Here is a 16,528-nt window from a genome sequence, read left to right as displayed (position 1 = left end):
ACAGACCACTTCAAAGTGACACACAGTTACCCAATGACACATACACACACACTGACAGCTACCAAGTGACACATACACACAGTGATACCCGCGCAACAGCACCAAATTCTTTACTATGTCCCAGGCCTAACTCTCTGCAGGCTCTGTCTGCTAGGAGTATCCCTCCCCACCTTTTTTATACACGTAACCATAATATTGCAACACTCAGGGCCAGGAGCTGCCTACATGCCCGGCCCTGATTGGTGGGTAGGAAGGTGCTGCCTACATGCCCGGCCCTGATTGGTGGGTAGGACTGCAACATAACATTTGCAATAATTCTACTGCAAACATATTAACCCCTGATTCCTGAGGTGCTGGAAACAAGCAAAGACATATTTATATATGTAACGGTGTTTTCCCTGGGCCCTCCTAATCCTGACCCATATGTAAGAAAATCCCCCAATTACATGGATGTGTGATGGGTGGTGCACCTGCTGGCAACAGGACTCCTGAGTCTCCCGCTGGTTGGTATAGGGGAATATCACCATGACAGGCGTCTGAGGTAGTGTCTCTGAGTCCTACGCACATTCGATGCAGCGCCTCCACCCCATCAGGATCTCTGCGGCCGCAGGGGGATGTATTTGATGGGGACCTCCTCTGTGGTACCTCCTTCTGCAGAATGACTCTACACTCACACAGAAGGGATTGTAAGGAATCCACTACTGGCTTTGACTTTTGCCTTGCAGACCTGTGCAGTTGCAGGCTTCCTCTGGCAATCTATGGCACAGGTGCTGCCTCTCATTGCAGCTTTTGCCCTGTGCTACTTCATTGGAGGAATTCTCACACACCCTCCTCCTGTGATTGGATCTCCGCCCTTTATATTCTAGGCGTTGGCTCTGAACCAGCGCCGAGCATAACTATTCCTACCTCTATGTTACTGTCTCTGCCACAAACCACCCCAGGCCTCTCTCCTAGCGTTCTTACCTTCCAAGTTCCTGAGTATCCAGAGGCCTGGTCCTGGACGTCTGTGCTGAAGCGTTGTTGCCAGCACTGGCCTGCTGCTATCTCCTTGCAGTGGCCTACCCTGGACGTCTGTGCTGAAGCGTTGATGCCAGCACTGGTACTGCTGCATTCCCTCCTAGCAGTAGCTACCCTTCCTGTCCTGTGGCCTGCCGCTATTCTCCTGTAGTGGCCTATCCTGGACGTCTGTGCTGAAGCGTTGATGCCAGCACTGGTACTGCTGCATTCCCTCCTAGCAGTGGCTACCCTTCCTTTCCTGCGGCCTGCTGCTATCTCCTTGCAGTGGCCTGCCCTGGACGTCTGTGCTGAAGCGTTGATGCCAGCACTGGCCTGCTGCTATTCTCCTGCAGTGGCCTACCCGGGACGTCTGTGCTGAAGCGTGTTGCCAGCACCGGTACCTGCTGCATTCCCTCCTAGCAGTGGCTACCCTTCCTTTCCTGCGGCTTGCTGCGATCCTCTTGCAGTGACCTGCCTTGGACTTCTGCGCTGAAGCGTTGGTTCTACCCGATGCTGCCCTGCGGTGAACTTCGGCCAGCCTGCTGTCTCCTCCTGCTGAGATCGGCGTCATGGGCCGAGGCCGCTCCTCGCGCAGAAGCCACCCCCGCGCTCACGCTCCTAAGCTGAAGCGGGGAAATCCTGACTACCTGTTGCCGAACTCCTGCTTCCATAACGACGATGCTGCCTTCTCCAATCCTGACCCTGCGATGTACGACTACGAACTGCGCACTCCGGATCAGTCTGCGTGGACTCAGGTCGGTGATTATATAACCCCACCTCAGCCCCGCGGTCCGGTCCCGGTTTGTGGCGAGCATCGGCGTAACAGGGATGTAGTGAACAAGGGCATCTTTATTTGCATCGGATTAGGCAGACTGCCCCTCATCGCGGTCGTGCTCAGCCGCTCATCTTTTTGAGGTACCATCTTCAGAAGGTTCCTCCCCTCTCAATAGAGTTGGCTCACCTCTCCCCTAAGGGAGATCACCATCTGTGTCAGGTCCCTGAACACAGTGTGTAGTGAGCTAGCACTTGAATCTGACAGCCTTGACTGCTGCAGACACTTCACCTTGAACTAGAACATCACTGAACAACACTAACTTTTGGCAGTGCTGTGTCTTATATAGACTCAGAAAACAGACACACCTCTGTGTCACTAACAGTGGACACAGAGCATGTTGTCACTTCCCTTGTTACATATGACACCTCACCAGGGTGTGAGGGCAAACCTCCATGATTGTTGCTGGCAACCCTGCATACTTACCAGGCTTACTGCCAGCATGAGAAAGATGTACACCATTTTGACACATGGCTACATATACATAACATATAATACAATACCAATGTATTACTGACAGGTAGGGGTAATGGTAGACCTAACCTTTATAAACAACAGCCATATTTCCCCCTACCGTCACAGTAATATTCCAGAGTTTTGGACCGTTCCGACTTTTTTGCCTTCTGGTTTCTCTGCATGCGCGATCGGTGCTTGCCGACCATCATAGCGCATGCTCACTTGGCACTCGTGTCTGCAGCACTTGTCACGGTTTTTGGCCGGGACAAATATGGTTACTCTCACCAGTTAGGGCCAATTTTTGCTAATACAAAACTTTTTGGCTTTACAGCCCTCCGGGCGGGGACTCCTTTTCTTAATTTTACTTATCTCTGAAGCGCTTTTTCCTATTATGTGTTATATTATGTCACGTGTATTACGGCTGTGGAGCATTATGTACGTGGATGGCGCTATATAAATAAAGATATACATACAGAAAAAGACCAGACAGCTCCATGGTGTATAACGAAATTTTATTCTGGTTAAAAAGTGGTACGATATGCACTCCTATGCTTTAACGAAACGCTCCTTACATTGATAGGGGAAGAACAGGGACTTGGGCCTAAAAGGCGAGTGAATATTATTGGAAACATCAGACATCAGAAAAACTGTAAGGAGCTACAATCACCTACATGAGACTAACCGGACAAAGAGAGCCTGCCTTCCGAAAGGGAAGTGCAGGCGTAGGATTCTGCCAATAAAGCAGTAAGAACCCGCACACATTCCAATATGTAGCCGAGTCCCCCTACTCCGCCTCCGGATGTGGCAGAGCTGCCAAGTAGTTGGCCGGAGCGCCGCGCCATCGGGAGTGTGGGGGTCGGCCATTTTGATCATCGGCCATGCCCGATGCGGTGAGGCGCGCATGCGCAGTGTGGTGAGGACTGCGACGGCCATTTTAGGATGGCTCCGCAGCCGCGGGACTACAAATCCCAGAATCCCTAGAGGGAGGGACTGCAGCACATGGGACTGTACCTGCCAATGGGATGCGAGTACTGCAAGGAGAAAGAGCTCCCAGAGGCGGAGGAGACTTAGGCCTCCCGTGAGCAAACAGGTGTAGCAGCCCACGTAGTTCCCTTAGGCATAGGCAAAGGGGGCTTCATATGGAAGGCTCTTTTTGGACTCATGGATAGTAGAATATCTCGAGGGTAATTTTCCTAATGAAATTCTTAGGCTAAACGTAATGTTATTCAGGATACCTCCTCAAGTTGTCATTCCCCCCCCTCCCCCCCCCCCCTTCAGGTCCCACTAGATCACAGAACCAACAAGATTCACTAAATATGTGCCTCGGATATAGTAGGCGCATGGCGTCGCGCCCGCCTGTAAAAGAAGCGATCCGTGACTTTTGGGTTTTGCGTGACGTGCGCGACGGGGAGGTTGTGGTCGCGATGACCGTGGCGCAACGAAAATAAAAAAAAATGTCTGCTCAAATCGCCCGCGCCGTGGCGTGCTCTATGGCCTGCCTCAGAGGTACGGCTTTTTGTTTGCGCCGTGGCAGGGAGCATGGACGCGGCCTTACTCGATTCAATTGCGCACTCTGTTAGAAAATGTTTGAACAAGCACTGAAATGTGTTATGTGACCGTTTTTATACAGATGCACTTCCATTTATTTACCCCCAAGGAAATTGCAGCTGACATGCAACCTGGCCACAGCTTCCCCATGGCCAAAGTAGTTTTAATTGCCCATAAGGATTACCACAGCGGGGGTCCCTGCTTCTGAATGGGTGTCCCGTCTGGGACTTGCATACAGGCCTCATTCCTCTGGTTTATCTGGGTCGTCCATCCCTGTGTGTTCCTGATTCCAGGGTGGTGACTATTGACCTCTCCAATGTTTTTCACCTTTGTATTTGATGTGAGTGCATATCGTACCACTTATTACCCAGAATACATTTCCTTTAATAACGTTCCTACACCGCGGAGCGCGCGCTTTCTGTTCTTTTTCTACAGTGTTTCGTTCCTTGGATTTGGTGCATCCTCAAGAAAGCTGCCGACGACTCCATTGTTTATTCATTAGTTAATTTATTTTTAAATCATTTTTTACGTTGCGGGACTCTTGAACTTGCGATTGCTCTCACTTTCCCACTCCCCTTCCCTATTTTTCCATTATTCAGTGTTTGTGATATATAATGGCACGTTTGTATCACTGTTATGCATTTAGTCTATAAATTTTATATAATTTGCAACACACTCAGAGTTAATTTTAATTTTTTTATATATACACTCCCATCCATCTACATATTTTGGTAGGATTTTGGGAGCTTTTGTTTGTAACACCCCTATTCTGTCCTCCCCCCCCCCACCCCCTCAGTATGAAGGATAGGGTGCTCGTGTAAATATCAAGTCCCCATTTGTGTTCCCGTCCCTTTAAACAGGATCGGTGCTTCTAGAAGGTGTATGTGGGTGCTCAGCGGTTACCTTGTTCTTAGGGCTGAGGATCCGTGTTGGCTCTAGGCAAGAAGTAGTTGAATAACGTAGAGCAGGGGGGGCGTGGGCTGTTACAGAGGTCCCGCACGAGGCCTCTGTAGCTCACTTACCTTGATTCAGCCGGTTTCAGGTGACGTGTCGCCATGGCAACGCGGGGTCATGTGACGATGTCACATGACATTGCGGCGTCATTTGATGCCGGTACAAAGGGTAGGTGGGGGGGAGGCGCAGCACCAAAAGTTTGCGCACCCCTGAAGTGGAGGACGCCAGGAACTTTTAACTGTTTAATTGAACATCAACTTGTAGCTCAACAGGACAGGTTTTTAGTACCCGGAGACTCTGGACTCCAATTCCCTCATGCTATAAGCCTTGTAGTGACTCACTCTCAATTAGAGCCTCTTGTCCTGTCCAAGACAGATCAGGGAGTTACCGTCTGAAACTCCTAGCAGACCCTTTCAGGACTTCTTGTTAAAGCCCAATGATGGGGGGCTTGGATCACTGGTCTCTGAGGGCCTCCCTTAACACTGGGAAATTTGCCCTAATACTAAAAACAATAAAAAGGTGTCCTTCTCCTTACAGGATAGGAGAGCCCGGGGACCCCTCTCCTCTGGTACCTCCTGGGAATCCTGATGTTATTGGGATCTGAACAAAGATGGCCGACCTTGCCTTTATATAACCTTGGTTGGCTCTACAACCCCACCCCTGTTACCGGGCAGACTAAAGGATGGGCCAGATATTATAATCCTGTCACACCATACCAGGTGACCTTCTGGCAACTTCCAGAACTAAGGCAGTGCCAGACACTGACCTTTACAATGCAACAATTTAATACACAAAGTATGCAAATTGGGCTGGTAAAGAAATAACCCCTTACCTCCCATAAGGGACCACGAATCACTGAAGAGAATTGAGCAAGAGTGCTACGTGTGTGTGTATTCACACACACACACACACACACACACACACACACACACACACACACACACACACACACACACACACACACACACACACACACACACTAATGATGGGGTTAAGACAGGGGAGCGCAAACTTTTTTTGCTGTGCCCCCCTCCGTGCCTGCTCTCCTCCTTGGTGCGCCCCTCTCCTTAACTTGATGTCGTGTGACGTCACGTGACCCGCGGCGTCTATTCTGAAAGCCAGGGGTCACGTGTAAGATGATTTAGCCCAGATAATGTCAACTCGGCCCTCTTTTCCAAGCACAACAAGTTCTGTTTCTTTTCTTTACTTTATTTGGGGAAAGTAGCATAAAATACAGTCACTTGTGAAGAGATGTTGATGTATGAAGAGTGTCTCTCTGTGGGTGCCTTGGTAGTTAAGAGCAGGTGAAAAGATAATCCTACCATACAGGAGTATACAGCAGTGCTCACTCATCCAGAGGTAATGGTGGAAAAGGAAGTGAGGGGCAAGTGTCACACTAAAATGGAGTGAGACTGCACTACTGTCAGCAAAAAGACAGGGGAGAAAATGGGAAAGTCCATTAACTAGGAGGACTGGAGAAGTTGCCAGAGCAACCAGGGGTAAGACAGACTGGAAGGAAAAAGAGATATATAATGTATCCATTCCATCTGCACTGAGAGAGAACTGCAAGGAAAATGACATCCTAGTGCAGCTAGCAGGGGGAACTGCCAAGGGAAGGGGGGCTGAAACAGAAAAGGCAGACAGGGGTATTTCTGTTCCATGACAGCGTCATTTGACGTCACGTTACCGTGGCAACCGCGACGTCACATGACCTCACAGCACCATTTGATGCCGCGTTGCCATGGTAACGCGTACTGGAGCCGGCTCAGCCTCAGTAAGTAGAAGTTGCAGAGGCCTCGCGGTGTCCCCCCCTGGCATTTTAATTTAAATCCCTGGGGGGAGAGAGTGGGACCTCTGCAACCACCCGCACTCCCCCCTCCAAAAAGCTTGCACCCCCCAGTTTGCGCACCGCTGGGTTAAGAGATCTCTTTTCGCTTTTAAGACGTGCTTCAAAAGAACATCACTCCCTTGTTTCACTGGGTAATTCTCCGTCAATCAACATGTTTCAATACTTTCTAAGTGGAACTTTTCAATATTAGTTACAATTGAGTGTTAGACAAAATCTCTCTGCCGGGGAGCAAGGGGATTTCCTGAAATCGTAGGAACAGAAAACTCCATTAAACAGAACTTTTAGAGAGCAAGTGTGCGAATTTCCTCATACGGCTTCCGGTTTCAGTACATTCCCCATTCCACACCCATGTCCTGAATTAAAGCTGCCGTTCAGGTGCATGTGTGTTTTTTTTAATAAATCAGTTCTGTAGTAAGAAAAAATACCTTTAGCATTTTCTGTTTTAAAAAAAACAACTTTGGAAGACCAATTTTCTTGTATTCTATTTTAACAAGCATGCATTTTCCTATAGCAACGATTTACATTTCTCATATTGTATTGTACTGTATGTCTTTATTTATATAGTGCCATTAATGTACATAGCGCTTCACAGTAGTAATACATGGGGTAATCAAATAATTAACAGATAATATAAATAACAGGTCATGGGAATAAGTGCTTAAGACATAAAAGTAACATTAAGGAAGAGGAGTCCCTGCCCCGAGGAGCTTACAGTCTAATTGGTAGGTAGGGAGAACGTACAGAGACAGTAGGAGGGAGTTCTGGTAAGTGCGTCTGCAGGGGGCCAAGCTTATGTATCATGTGTTCAGAATATCCACAGTGCTATTCATATGCTTCTTTAAGCAAGTGTGTCTTAATGTGGGTCTTAAAGGTGGATAGGGAGGGTGCTAGGCGGGTACTGAGGGGAAGGGCATTCCAGAGGTGGGAGAGGGCTTTAGATACAAAGGGGGTAGAAAGAAGACATCCTTGAGCAGAACGCAAGAGTCTGGATGGTGCATAACGAGAAATTAGGGCAGAGATGTAAGGAGGGGCAGAAGAGTGTAAAGCTTTAAAAGTGAGTAGAAGAATGGAGTGTGAGATGCGGGATTTGATCGGAAGCCAGGAGAGGGATTTCATGAGGGGAGATGCTGAGACAGATCTAGGAAAGAGTAGAGTGATTCTGGCAGCAGCGTTTAAAGATGTCGCCAAACTTTGCCGATCAATAGACGGAGAACGAATTAACCGGCAGCTATGCAGTTTTTTTTTAGGTAAGTAGAGATTGCCCACATGAAACTACTGAAGTAAAAATAAAAAAGAAAAAAAAAACCGGGAGCCTGAACTGCAGCTTTAATATACATATATACTGCACACCCTTTGCCACGCAAGATCCATTCATGAAAAGAATTACATGCCGGTAGTAGAAGACGTTGGAAATAAAATATTTGTAGTGCATGGTGCACAATAGCAGCATGTGAACAGGTCCCAGATGTGCTTTGTTGCCAGCTTACTGCTCTGACAATATCCCCATCCCAGGGCGTCTGTCTTCTCACGGGTTCTACGCCTGGGAAGAGCAGTTCCTCCTGCTTTTTTTTTTTTTTACCCCAATTTGTATTTACATAGGAAGCCGGGGTCTCAGAAGCTGAGCCACGTTAACCCCCTGGTTTTCAAGATGCTTTCTGGGGAAGCTGCTGCCGGTGGCATCTCCTAGGTTTCTCCTTGGCCCGTGTGACGCAGGGGCTTTAAACAACCACGAAGTAACCGGCGGCGCCTTCCCGGGTAAGCCTCTCGGGAACCAGGGGTCCACGGAGCTGAAATAACTTGTGGTTCTGCTCTGGTGAACCCCCTGCTTACACCAGTAAAAAATGGGAGACCAAGGAGGGACTGCTGCTTTAGTAAGGGGTGGGGATTGTCACCATTTCAAACGACACAATGTATAGTCAAAGAAATGGAGATGGGCTGGACAAGGAAGTCCCTTTCCTGACATTTCATCTTACTAAATAAAGATGCGCGTAGGTGTCGGATTGTAACCGGTCACCAAAGTTAGCCCTTTGCAGTGTGTGGTTTGGCTCTTTGGTAATGAAGGGGTTTGAACGGTTTGGGAAGCAGCTATCGTGCTGGCTGGTGACATCCTGATTTGGGTTTTTCAAACCCAGTCTGTTTATAATTCTGTAGATCAGCAAGTCTTTCTTCCTTATTTTCTTCCCTGCAGCAATAAAACAAGCTTTCTTTTTTCCCTTTTCTGATGAGTATTCACATCTTTCTCTTGCATTGCTTGGCCACATACCATGCTGTATAATTGAGTTGCGTCAGCAAGAGACTTGGTTTATTAAACAGGGGTAGACATCTTCATATGTATCATACATTCTTGAAGAGGCACAACTCTTGTGAAACAGGACAGGTTTCAGCAATTACAGTTTAATACTTTCCCTTTCCTCTCATCATGAGACTAATAGTGGCCCTACTACCTACTACCTAGTACCTACCCTCATTCACCTAGTAGCCCAAGCACGCTGCCTAGGGGTCACACTCGACTCTCTTACATTCTCCTCTCACATTCAAAACGTTTCTAAAACCTGTTGTTTTTTCCTCCGCAATATAACAAAGATACGCCCTTTCCTCTGTTGCTCAACTGCGAAAACTCTGACTCAGGCCCTCATTCTCTCCCGTCTCATTTCTGTAACCTCCTGCTGTCCGGCCTTCCTGCCTCTCACCTGTCTCCCCTACAATCTATCCTAAACGCTGCTGCCAGAATCACTCTACTCTTTCCTAAATCTGTCTCAGCATCTCCCCTGCTGAAATCGGTCTCCTGGCTTCCGATCAAATCCCACATCTCGCACTCAACTCTCCCACTCACTTTTAAAGCGTTACACTCTTCTGCTCCTCCTTACTGTACATCTCAGCCATAATTTCTCGCTATGCACCATCCCGACTCTTGCGTTCTGCTCAAGGATGTCTTCTCTAATCCTTTTTGTATCTGAAGCCCTCTCCCGCCTTAAACTTTTCTCACTGACTGGAATGCCCTTCCCCTTAATATCAGACCAGCACCCTCTCTACCTGCTTAATAAAAAAAATATTAAACCGGCAGCTTGGACTGCGGCTTTAAAGGACATCACTGTCACATGGAGCTCACGTTCACAAGAGGTCATTTTGGGGGAGGGGGGAATGCACCTTTTTGTTAACCTTTTCAGTACTCTGGGTCCGGCGGCCACGGAGCCACCGGCAGTTCCGCGTCACGTGGCTGGCCCACTTCCGTTTTGGATTGAGCGCCGTGAGAAACAAGCCTTTCCCCATGAGGACCTGGTACATTAAATATTACAATAATGGCTGAATCATACTTATATGAGAAGAGACCAGAGCAAACTACCGCTCAAAGCAAAGACAAGTCTCATAATAAACACTGTTAATTGTTGTGTATCTTTGTTATTAATAGATTTTGTGAAAGTCGCCTCAATAATGAAGGGATTATTTATTTATTTATTCCCCTCTCCGTATTTTAGAGTGAATAATGACGTTCGCTGAGGATAAACTACTGGACTATCTGAGGGTCAACATAGATCTTCTGAGAGGGATAAACGTGGTTGATTTGTTGACGTATATAACGTGCCTCTCTCAACCTTCTCAGGTAATGTGCTCTCTTGCACCACCCTCTGCTGTTGGCCATGGGTCGTCTGCTCCGGCTAATTTATTGCTCAAGCAGCGAATTAGTTTTTGGCAGGATAAGGGAAGCCTGAGGGGGTGGGGGTTTGGGGGGGGGGCTTGAGGGGGCGGGGGAGAGGGCCCACCTGTTTTTCCCGTGGCCCTGTAGATGAAGGGCCTGGTTGCTGGGACGATCCCCCTGAATTCGTTGACCTACTTCTGGTCAGGCCCAACTTCCGGGTTTGGCCGATGGGGCCCCACTCAGCCGGCGCTCCCCCTAACCCCCTGATGACCCTGCATGGTGGAACTATCTCAGTACAAATAACAGGGGGTTAGTATGGACACCTGCTTTAACCCTATTAGAATTTCCATGTACGTTTTTAGCTGTGACATTTTTTTTTTATTATTTGAAAAGTATTTAATACCAACTTTTATTTATATATTGTTTTTTTTTTTTTTTTTTAGGAGAAACTTAGACAACAACTACAAAACGATGGAAATCATCGGACTATATGGCATTTAATTGACGAGATGAGAAGAAGGCCCGGATGGGTAAACCAACTCCTTTCTGCTCTTAGACAGAGTAATCAGCCTGAGCTTGCAGACCAGATACAGAGCGTATATAATGGATTTGAAATTCCAAGACGTGAGTCAAAAAGGAAGGCCGCAGTTTTAATTTGATATGGTTTATTTTGCCCTAGTGGACGCGGAGAGTATTTTGTACTTTTTTTTTTAAAAGAAAGCATGCTAAGGCATGACCGCAGAACTTATCCGTAGCCTTAAAACGTCTCTCCCCCAAACAAGACACCAACTGATATTGATGAACAAGAGCACAGCATTGATGAACAATTGTGCCAATATAACAGGATTTGTGCCAGCTACCCATAACCATATTATACAGTGCTAGTCAAACCTATACATTTGCTCGCCCCGGGCGAGTGGATTTAACCCCCGGGCGAGTAAATATTGGCCTAAGCAGCACACGTTTGGTACTAGGTGGCGAGTAGATTTTTTTGTGATTTGTCAACCACTGTATATATATATATATATATATATACATATATATATATATATATATATATACATATATACATATACATATATATATATATATACATATACATATACATGCACGAAAAACAATGTACTCAAAGACCCTTCCTCAGATAGATTAGACCATTTATTTTTATTATTTATAAAGTTCACTTGTTCCGTGCTAACCAGGAATGGGTGACAGATTACCACACAACTCAGTCTAACTTTCACACAAACCTCAACCACCTGTCAGCACTAATCACCAAACCCAACACCACCCACAGATTTAAGCAATAACTAATGAGACCCCTTTATCTCACGTTTAGATCAGCACCATTCATTAAGCCATGTGTGGCTGCAGGGCGATTTGGCTTTACAGTCATTGCTCCGTTACCAAAAAGTAGATTAGTCCTACTGAAGTGGTAGGATCTATATGAACAGCTACATTTTTAATTTCCCTTTAATGTAGGGTCATTGCAATATATCAATGGCCACATGTTGCTCTCTTTTCAGGGGCTCAAAATCCACCTTTTTCACCTCCATCAGCAAGCAATTACCCGTCCAGTCTTGATCCCACACACGGTCAGAATCAACAACAACCTGCGTTTGAACCGCAGCTCCAATCAGCTGCAGTGTTACAACCTCAACAACCAGAGTCCTGCCTACAACAACCGTATTCCGAGCCCCGTTCGCAGGTCCAGCCTGAGCCCCACCTACAGCCACAACTTCAACCTCAAAACGTGCTAAAACCTCAGTTCCCCTCTCTGCAGCACAGCCAAGCCCACCCCCAACCTCTGCCCAGAGCTCACCATGAACCCAATCCTGTAATCCAACTGAAAACTCAGCCCCAATCCCAACATGAGTCCCAACTCCATGTCCAGCCAAAGTCTTATCAACACACTCAACCTAAAAATGTAGAAGACTTGAAGACCTCTGTCGCTGAAACGTCTCCCTCTACAAGTGAAGCCTCCCACAATGTCCATAATCTCTTTAACAAGGTACGTTTTGTATGTTTACTAAAAAGACCATATCTTTTTAATATTTGTATTAAATATGTTACTGTATGAAAATAGTTTCTGCAACTTCCATTTGTATGGGACCATTCTACACATTCTCCCCCTAAAGCTGTGGAATTTAACCTGTGGGTTCTTTAGAAAATGGCCAGGGGATCCACAATAGAAATGTGGCAATGGCGGCCTGGAGGAGAAAGTTATGTTGAGCTCTGTGGAGCTCAATGTGTAAAAAAAAGAATGAAGTATGGGATGGCAAAGTCATGTAATTATCCCCTCGTTTGCGCACCTAACCAGGACAAATATTTAACCGGAGGACATAATGACCTCCTATTTGCTCCCTGGGTCTTCGGTGCAGAGAAACTCCCAGGTTGCTGCTGGCGGCGGTGAGCAGCGCCACATCTGTGCAACTGGAGTCCGTCCGGTGAAGGCCGGGACCGTCTCACAAAAGGTGTTTTTCCGGATAATCAACCAGGCAGAAGAAAGTAGAGCAGGAAACCGGAGCACTGCAGGCAGACTAAAAACTGAAGCCCAGGGACCCGACTTGGAAAAATAAAAAGAGTCTTTATTCGGGCGCCAACATGTTTAAAGAAACAGCAGACATGCAAAAAAAAGCTGTGCGTGTGTGCTCTGATCATGCGCATTTTAAGTGAAACTTATTTTCTTTGTCTTTTGTCACTGTTTTGTCACAGAAATTGAATTTGTAATGGTGGTGTTTTTAATTAATAATCAAAACACAATTTCAGTGACAAAACGCAAAGAAGTTTGACTTGGAATGCGTGTTTTAGCTATTTGCACTTCTATATTTATAGTAACGAATTCCTTGAGTGTGTTTCTCTGTGTGTGTTATTCTCAGGGTCCTGCCCCCCCCTCTCTGTCTCCCCCCCCCCCCGGTGGAGATGAGGAGGTACGTAGACATGGGGAGGAGGGGGGTCTGTCTGAGCCCCCTCCCAGAGCAGCCCCAACTCTCCCCCCCCCGCTGTGCCCTGCTGCTGGTGCCTTCTATTGGAGCCAGCCCTTCGGAGGAGGTACGGGGGCGTTCGGCGGCTCCCTGTGTGGGGGATGAAGGGTGTGCTCGGCGGCTCACGGGGGGGGGGGGTGGGAGGTCATGTTTGGCGGCTCACTGTGTGTGTGTTCGTGTTGCTCCTGACTCCTGCTGCTTGATGCTGGCAAAACTCAGTGGTAGTGAATGTTGCTGATGGCCTCTTCTGCTAGCAGTGACGTCACGTCCGTCCCCACTGACTTCCGTTCCCATCAACTCCATTCACTGCACTGAATTTTGCTCATGTGCCGCGAAAGAAGTTTCACTTTAAAAAAAAAAAGGTCCTCTCACGTGTTTCACAACGCTCGGGGGCTTTCTTAAGCTTCCGCCACCCCAGCGGTGTGAAACACGTGGGATGTCCTTCTTTATTCTTTTTATGTCTTCTCTACTCTCTTCTGGCCCATTCCATAAGACGCCTTCAGGCACTGCAAGACCCCTAATGGCCCATTCAAGTAAATGGGCATTAAGACTTCTTCCAGCGCTGGAAGGTTGTTTTTTTGGAATAGCACCACTTAGTAAAATTGCCCCTTCATCTCCATGTGCAAACATTAGATTGTAAAACGAATTAAATTGTAAGCTCCTTAGGGTAGAATTCCATTGCGGCTGCAAAATTCGATGTGTAGCCAGTCCGTGCTTTTATAATTACAAAATCTGATTACTAGCCATTATATTTTTGACAATAAACGATACTTTTTGTTATTTGTTTGATATTTAATGATTGAAAGAGGTTATTCGATGTTATATTATATGGAAACATGTTCGTTTATTGTAAAACTACCCCAGGTACAAAGTATACTATAGGCAGGCTGGGATCCCATAGTCACAATATATTCCTCAGGGGTTCAGCAGTTCTCAAAACCATTTCCATAAAGGGACCTTTTGTTTGTCTGGTGAAAGTACTGCTGCTTCAGTCAAATAAAATCTGACTCTGCAGCTCTGCATCACGTTGATCGATAGGAAACGGAAGACCGTTTTAAACCCAAGGCGCAGTACCTTACTGATAAGTATCTCTGTAGTGCTATAACATATTGGAGCACCTAGAGCAGGGCGGGATTAATGCTTTTGGGTGGCCCGGAACCCTTACAACAGGCCTCCCAAATAAAAAAAATGCTAAATTTAGTTTCCACTAAAGACCCCAGGATTCTAACTGGAAATGTTCTGCTCCTAACCCCCCACCCCCTCTAACATAGTCTGCCAGACTCTCCGATTCCTCCTCCGGGACTCAGCTTCACTCGCAGTCACTGCATGCTATGGCTGCCGGGCATCTCACCGGCTCCCCAGCAGGACAGCCTGACTACCCGGAATAATTAGAAAGAGTGTGTGTATATACTCCTCTTGTTTCCGCACAGAGAATGTAACTAGCAGGTAATCACAGGGGGGTGAATGGATGAACCTTCATCAAGGAAAGAGCAAAAGCCAAAGATATAGAAATAATAATAAATAACAGTTACACACCTCGTTGTTGAAGTTTGATTTGACTGCTCACAGATGCATGTTGGCTGTAAAAGGCAGTGGACGAGGTGACTTACAGAAAGCAGTGCTACCGTACTTAAATAATTCTACATTTATTTAACATTGTGGAAAAGCCATTCTAACAATAGGTTAGAAAAATGTATACCATTTCTATGCCTAGAAGATTAAAAAAAAAGGGAGAGAGTTATCCTGAAATGAATCAATTTTTGTATTAAAAGTAAGTGAAGGTGTAAGTTGGTTGGTGATAATGTAGTTGTACTCCGGAATTTCACGTTAAAAAAAGCAGTGTACCACCACACCTTTGTGCCACTCTCTTCAGTTACTTTCTGGTAATTGTGACTAGTAACAAGTACTGAGTTATCTGACTCTCTGCTTCACAAACTAAGTTTCATACAAGGATCCTGGACTGAAAAGCCCCGACATTTGGAAGCTTCAATCTTAGAGGTTGAGTCCTGAAACTAGCAGCCAAGCGACTTTACTAAGCGGTACTATTCCACAAGACCACTTCAAGTGCTGGAGAATGAAGATTAGGCTCGCTGGTTCCACAAATTAAGATTTTCTGCATTAAATGGGTGCAAATGAATGTCCCACCTTTCAATATATGTCAAATAGTCCCCGGCCCGGACCTTTTCACAATTTATTCAGAGACAATAGAAAACATATTTTACAGCATCATTTCAGTCGGTTTCAGCATTCAGGCATATAGAATTTGGTTATAGAGTGGAGAATCCTTAGTTTCGTTGTTAGCTTGGTGATGTTAAATGATTCAAAATGCACTCTTTATACATTTCAACAATACATGTTTCTCTCAGTTGTAGCCTGGAGCTCCCGTGGCTCCTGGAGACCCCCCTCCCCTTGGGCAGCTCGGTCGCGGGTGTCGAGAGACCCGACGGCTGCTTCCAAGGGTGGGGGCTGGAGCAGGGAGCAGCGCGGCTTCTCCTGCCTGCGGCCGGTTGCCGGGGACGCGATCGGGCGGTTGCTAAGGCCGCGATCGCGTCTCTAAGGTCCCGGCGGCCGGACAAGCAGGGCGCCGCCATTGAGGACACTGTTGCGCATGCGCAGGGACGCGTAGGCGCAGGGACAGCCCCCGAGACAGGGATAGCTCGCGCGAGAGCAGGGAAAGCTGAGGGAAGGTCGAGGCAGCCCGGGAAAGCTTGCGCAAGCGCAGTGAAGGTAGGGAAAAGCCCGCAAACCCCTAGCCTACCAGGGAAGGCTCTGAGCTGGGACTACATATCCCAAGAGCCTTTGCGAGCCCCATGTGACCCCAGGGAGCCAATAGGGCTTAGGAGACCCCTGGGAAAAGAGATACATTTGGCGGGCTTGGAGCACGTTAGATCAGTCAGAGGAAGGAACAGACAAGGGAAGGAGGTAGGGTACAGGAGTCAGGGACTCCCCTGTACTAGGCCAGCACCCCCTTGGTCCGAGATAGCTCAGCTCCCCAGTAAGGTGAGTGTTGCCAGGGGCAGCCCTCAGGATAGGGACCCTGCCACTTACATTAGTGGGAGCTGGGGAAAGGAAGGTTACAGAGAGTTGGAGTCAGGGAGCTGTAGGGAAGTAGGGTGCGGGGAGCGAGTGCAGCTTCTGCCCCATATAGGTACCTACACCCCAGGTAGGCCCCAACGCCCCACTAGTTTAGTGGGTAAGTGCTTAGGGAGGCCCGAGATAGGGACGCTGCCCTTTAGCATAGAGTGCTGCCTTGTCAGAGTCACGGCTGTTAG

General features: G+C 47.3%; 1 protein-coding gene across 2 annotated transcripts in view; it reads left to right on the top strand.

Moving 5' to 3' along the window:
* The window catches only part of MAVS (mitochondrial antiviral signaling protein), a 47,159-nt gene that overhangs the window by 9,755 nt on the left and 20,876 nt on the right, over nt 1-16,528 (top strand). The window contains exons 1-4 of one of the 2 annotated variants that reach the window (XM_075572524.1): nt 8,370-8,390; nt 10,112-10,236; nt 10,716-10,896; nt 11,799-12,283. In XM_075572524.1, the coding sequence (XP_075428639.1) occupies nt 10,120-10,236; nt 10,716-10,896; nt 11,799-12,283 (783 nt within the window). In that variant the 5' untranslated portion in view covers nt 8,370-8,390; nt 10,112-10,119. Of the gene's footprint in view, nt 1-8,369; nt 8,391-10,111; nt 10,237-10,715; nt 10,897-11,798; nt 12,284-16,528 lie in introns of those variants that run through there. The other variant, XM_075572515.1, reaches the window with a different exon arrangement.

The sequence above is a fragment of the Ascaphus truei genome, chromosome 1, assembly GCF_040206685.1.
Source record: "Ascaphus truei isolate aAscTru1 chromosome 1, aAscTru1.hap1, whole genome shotgun sequence".
NCBI lineage: Eukaryota > Metazoa > Chordata > Amphibia > Anura > Ascaphidae > Ascaphus > Ascaphus truei.
Note: the sequence above shows the minus strand (reverse complement) of the source record. Positions and strands in the feature narration are given on the sequence as shown.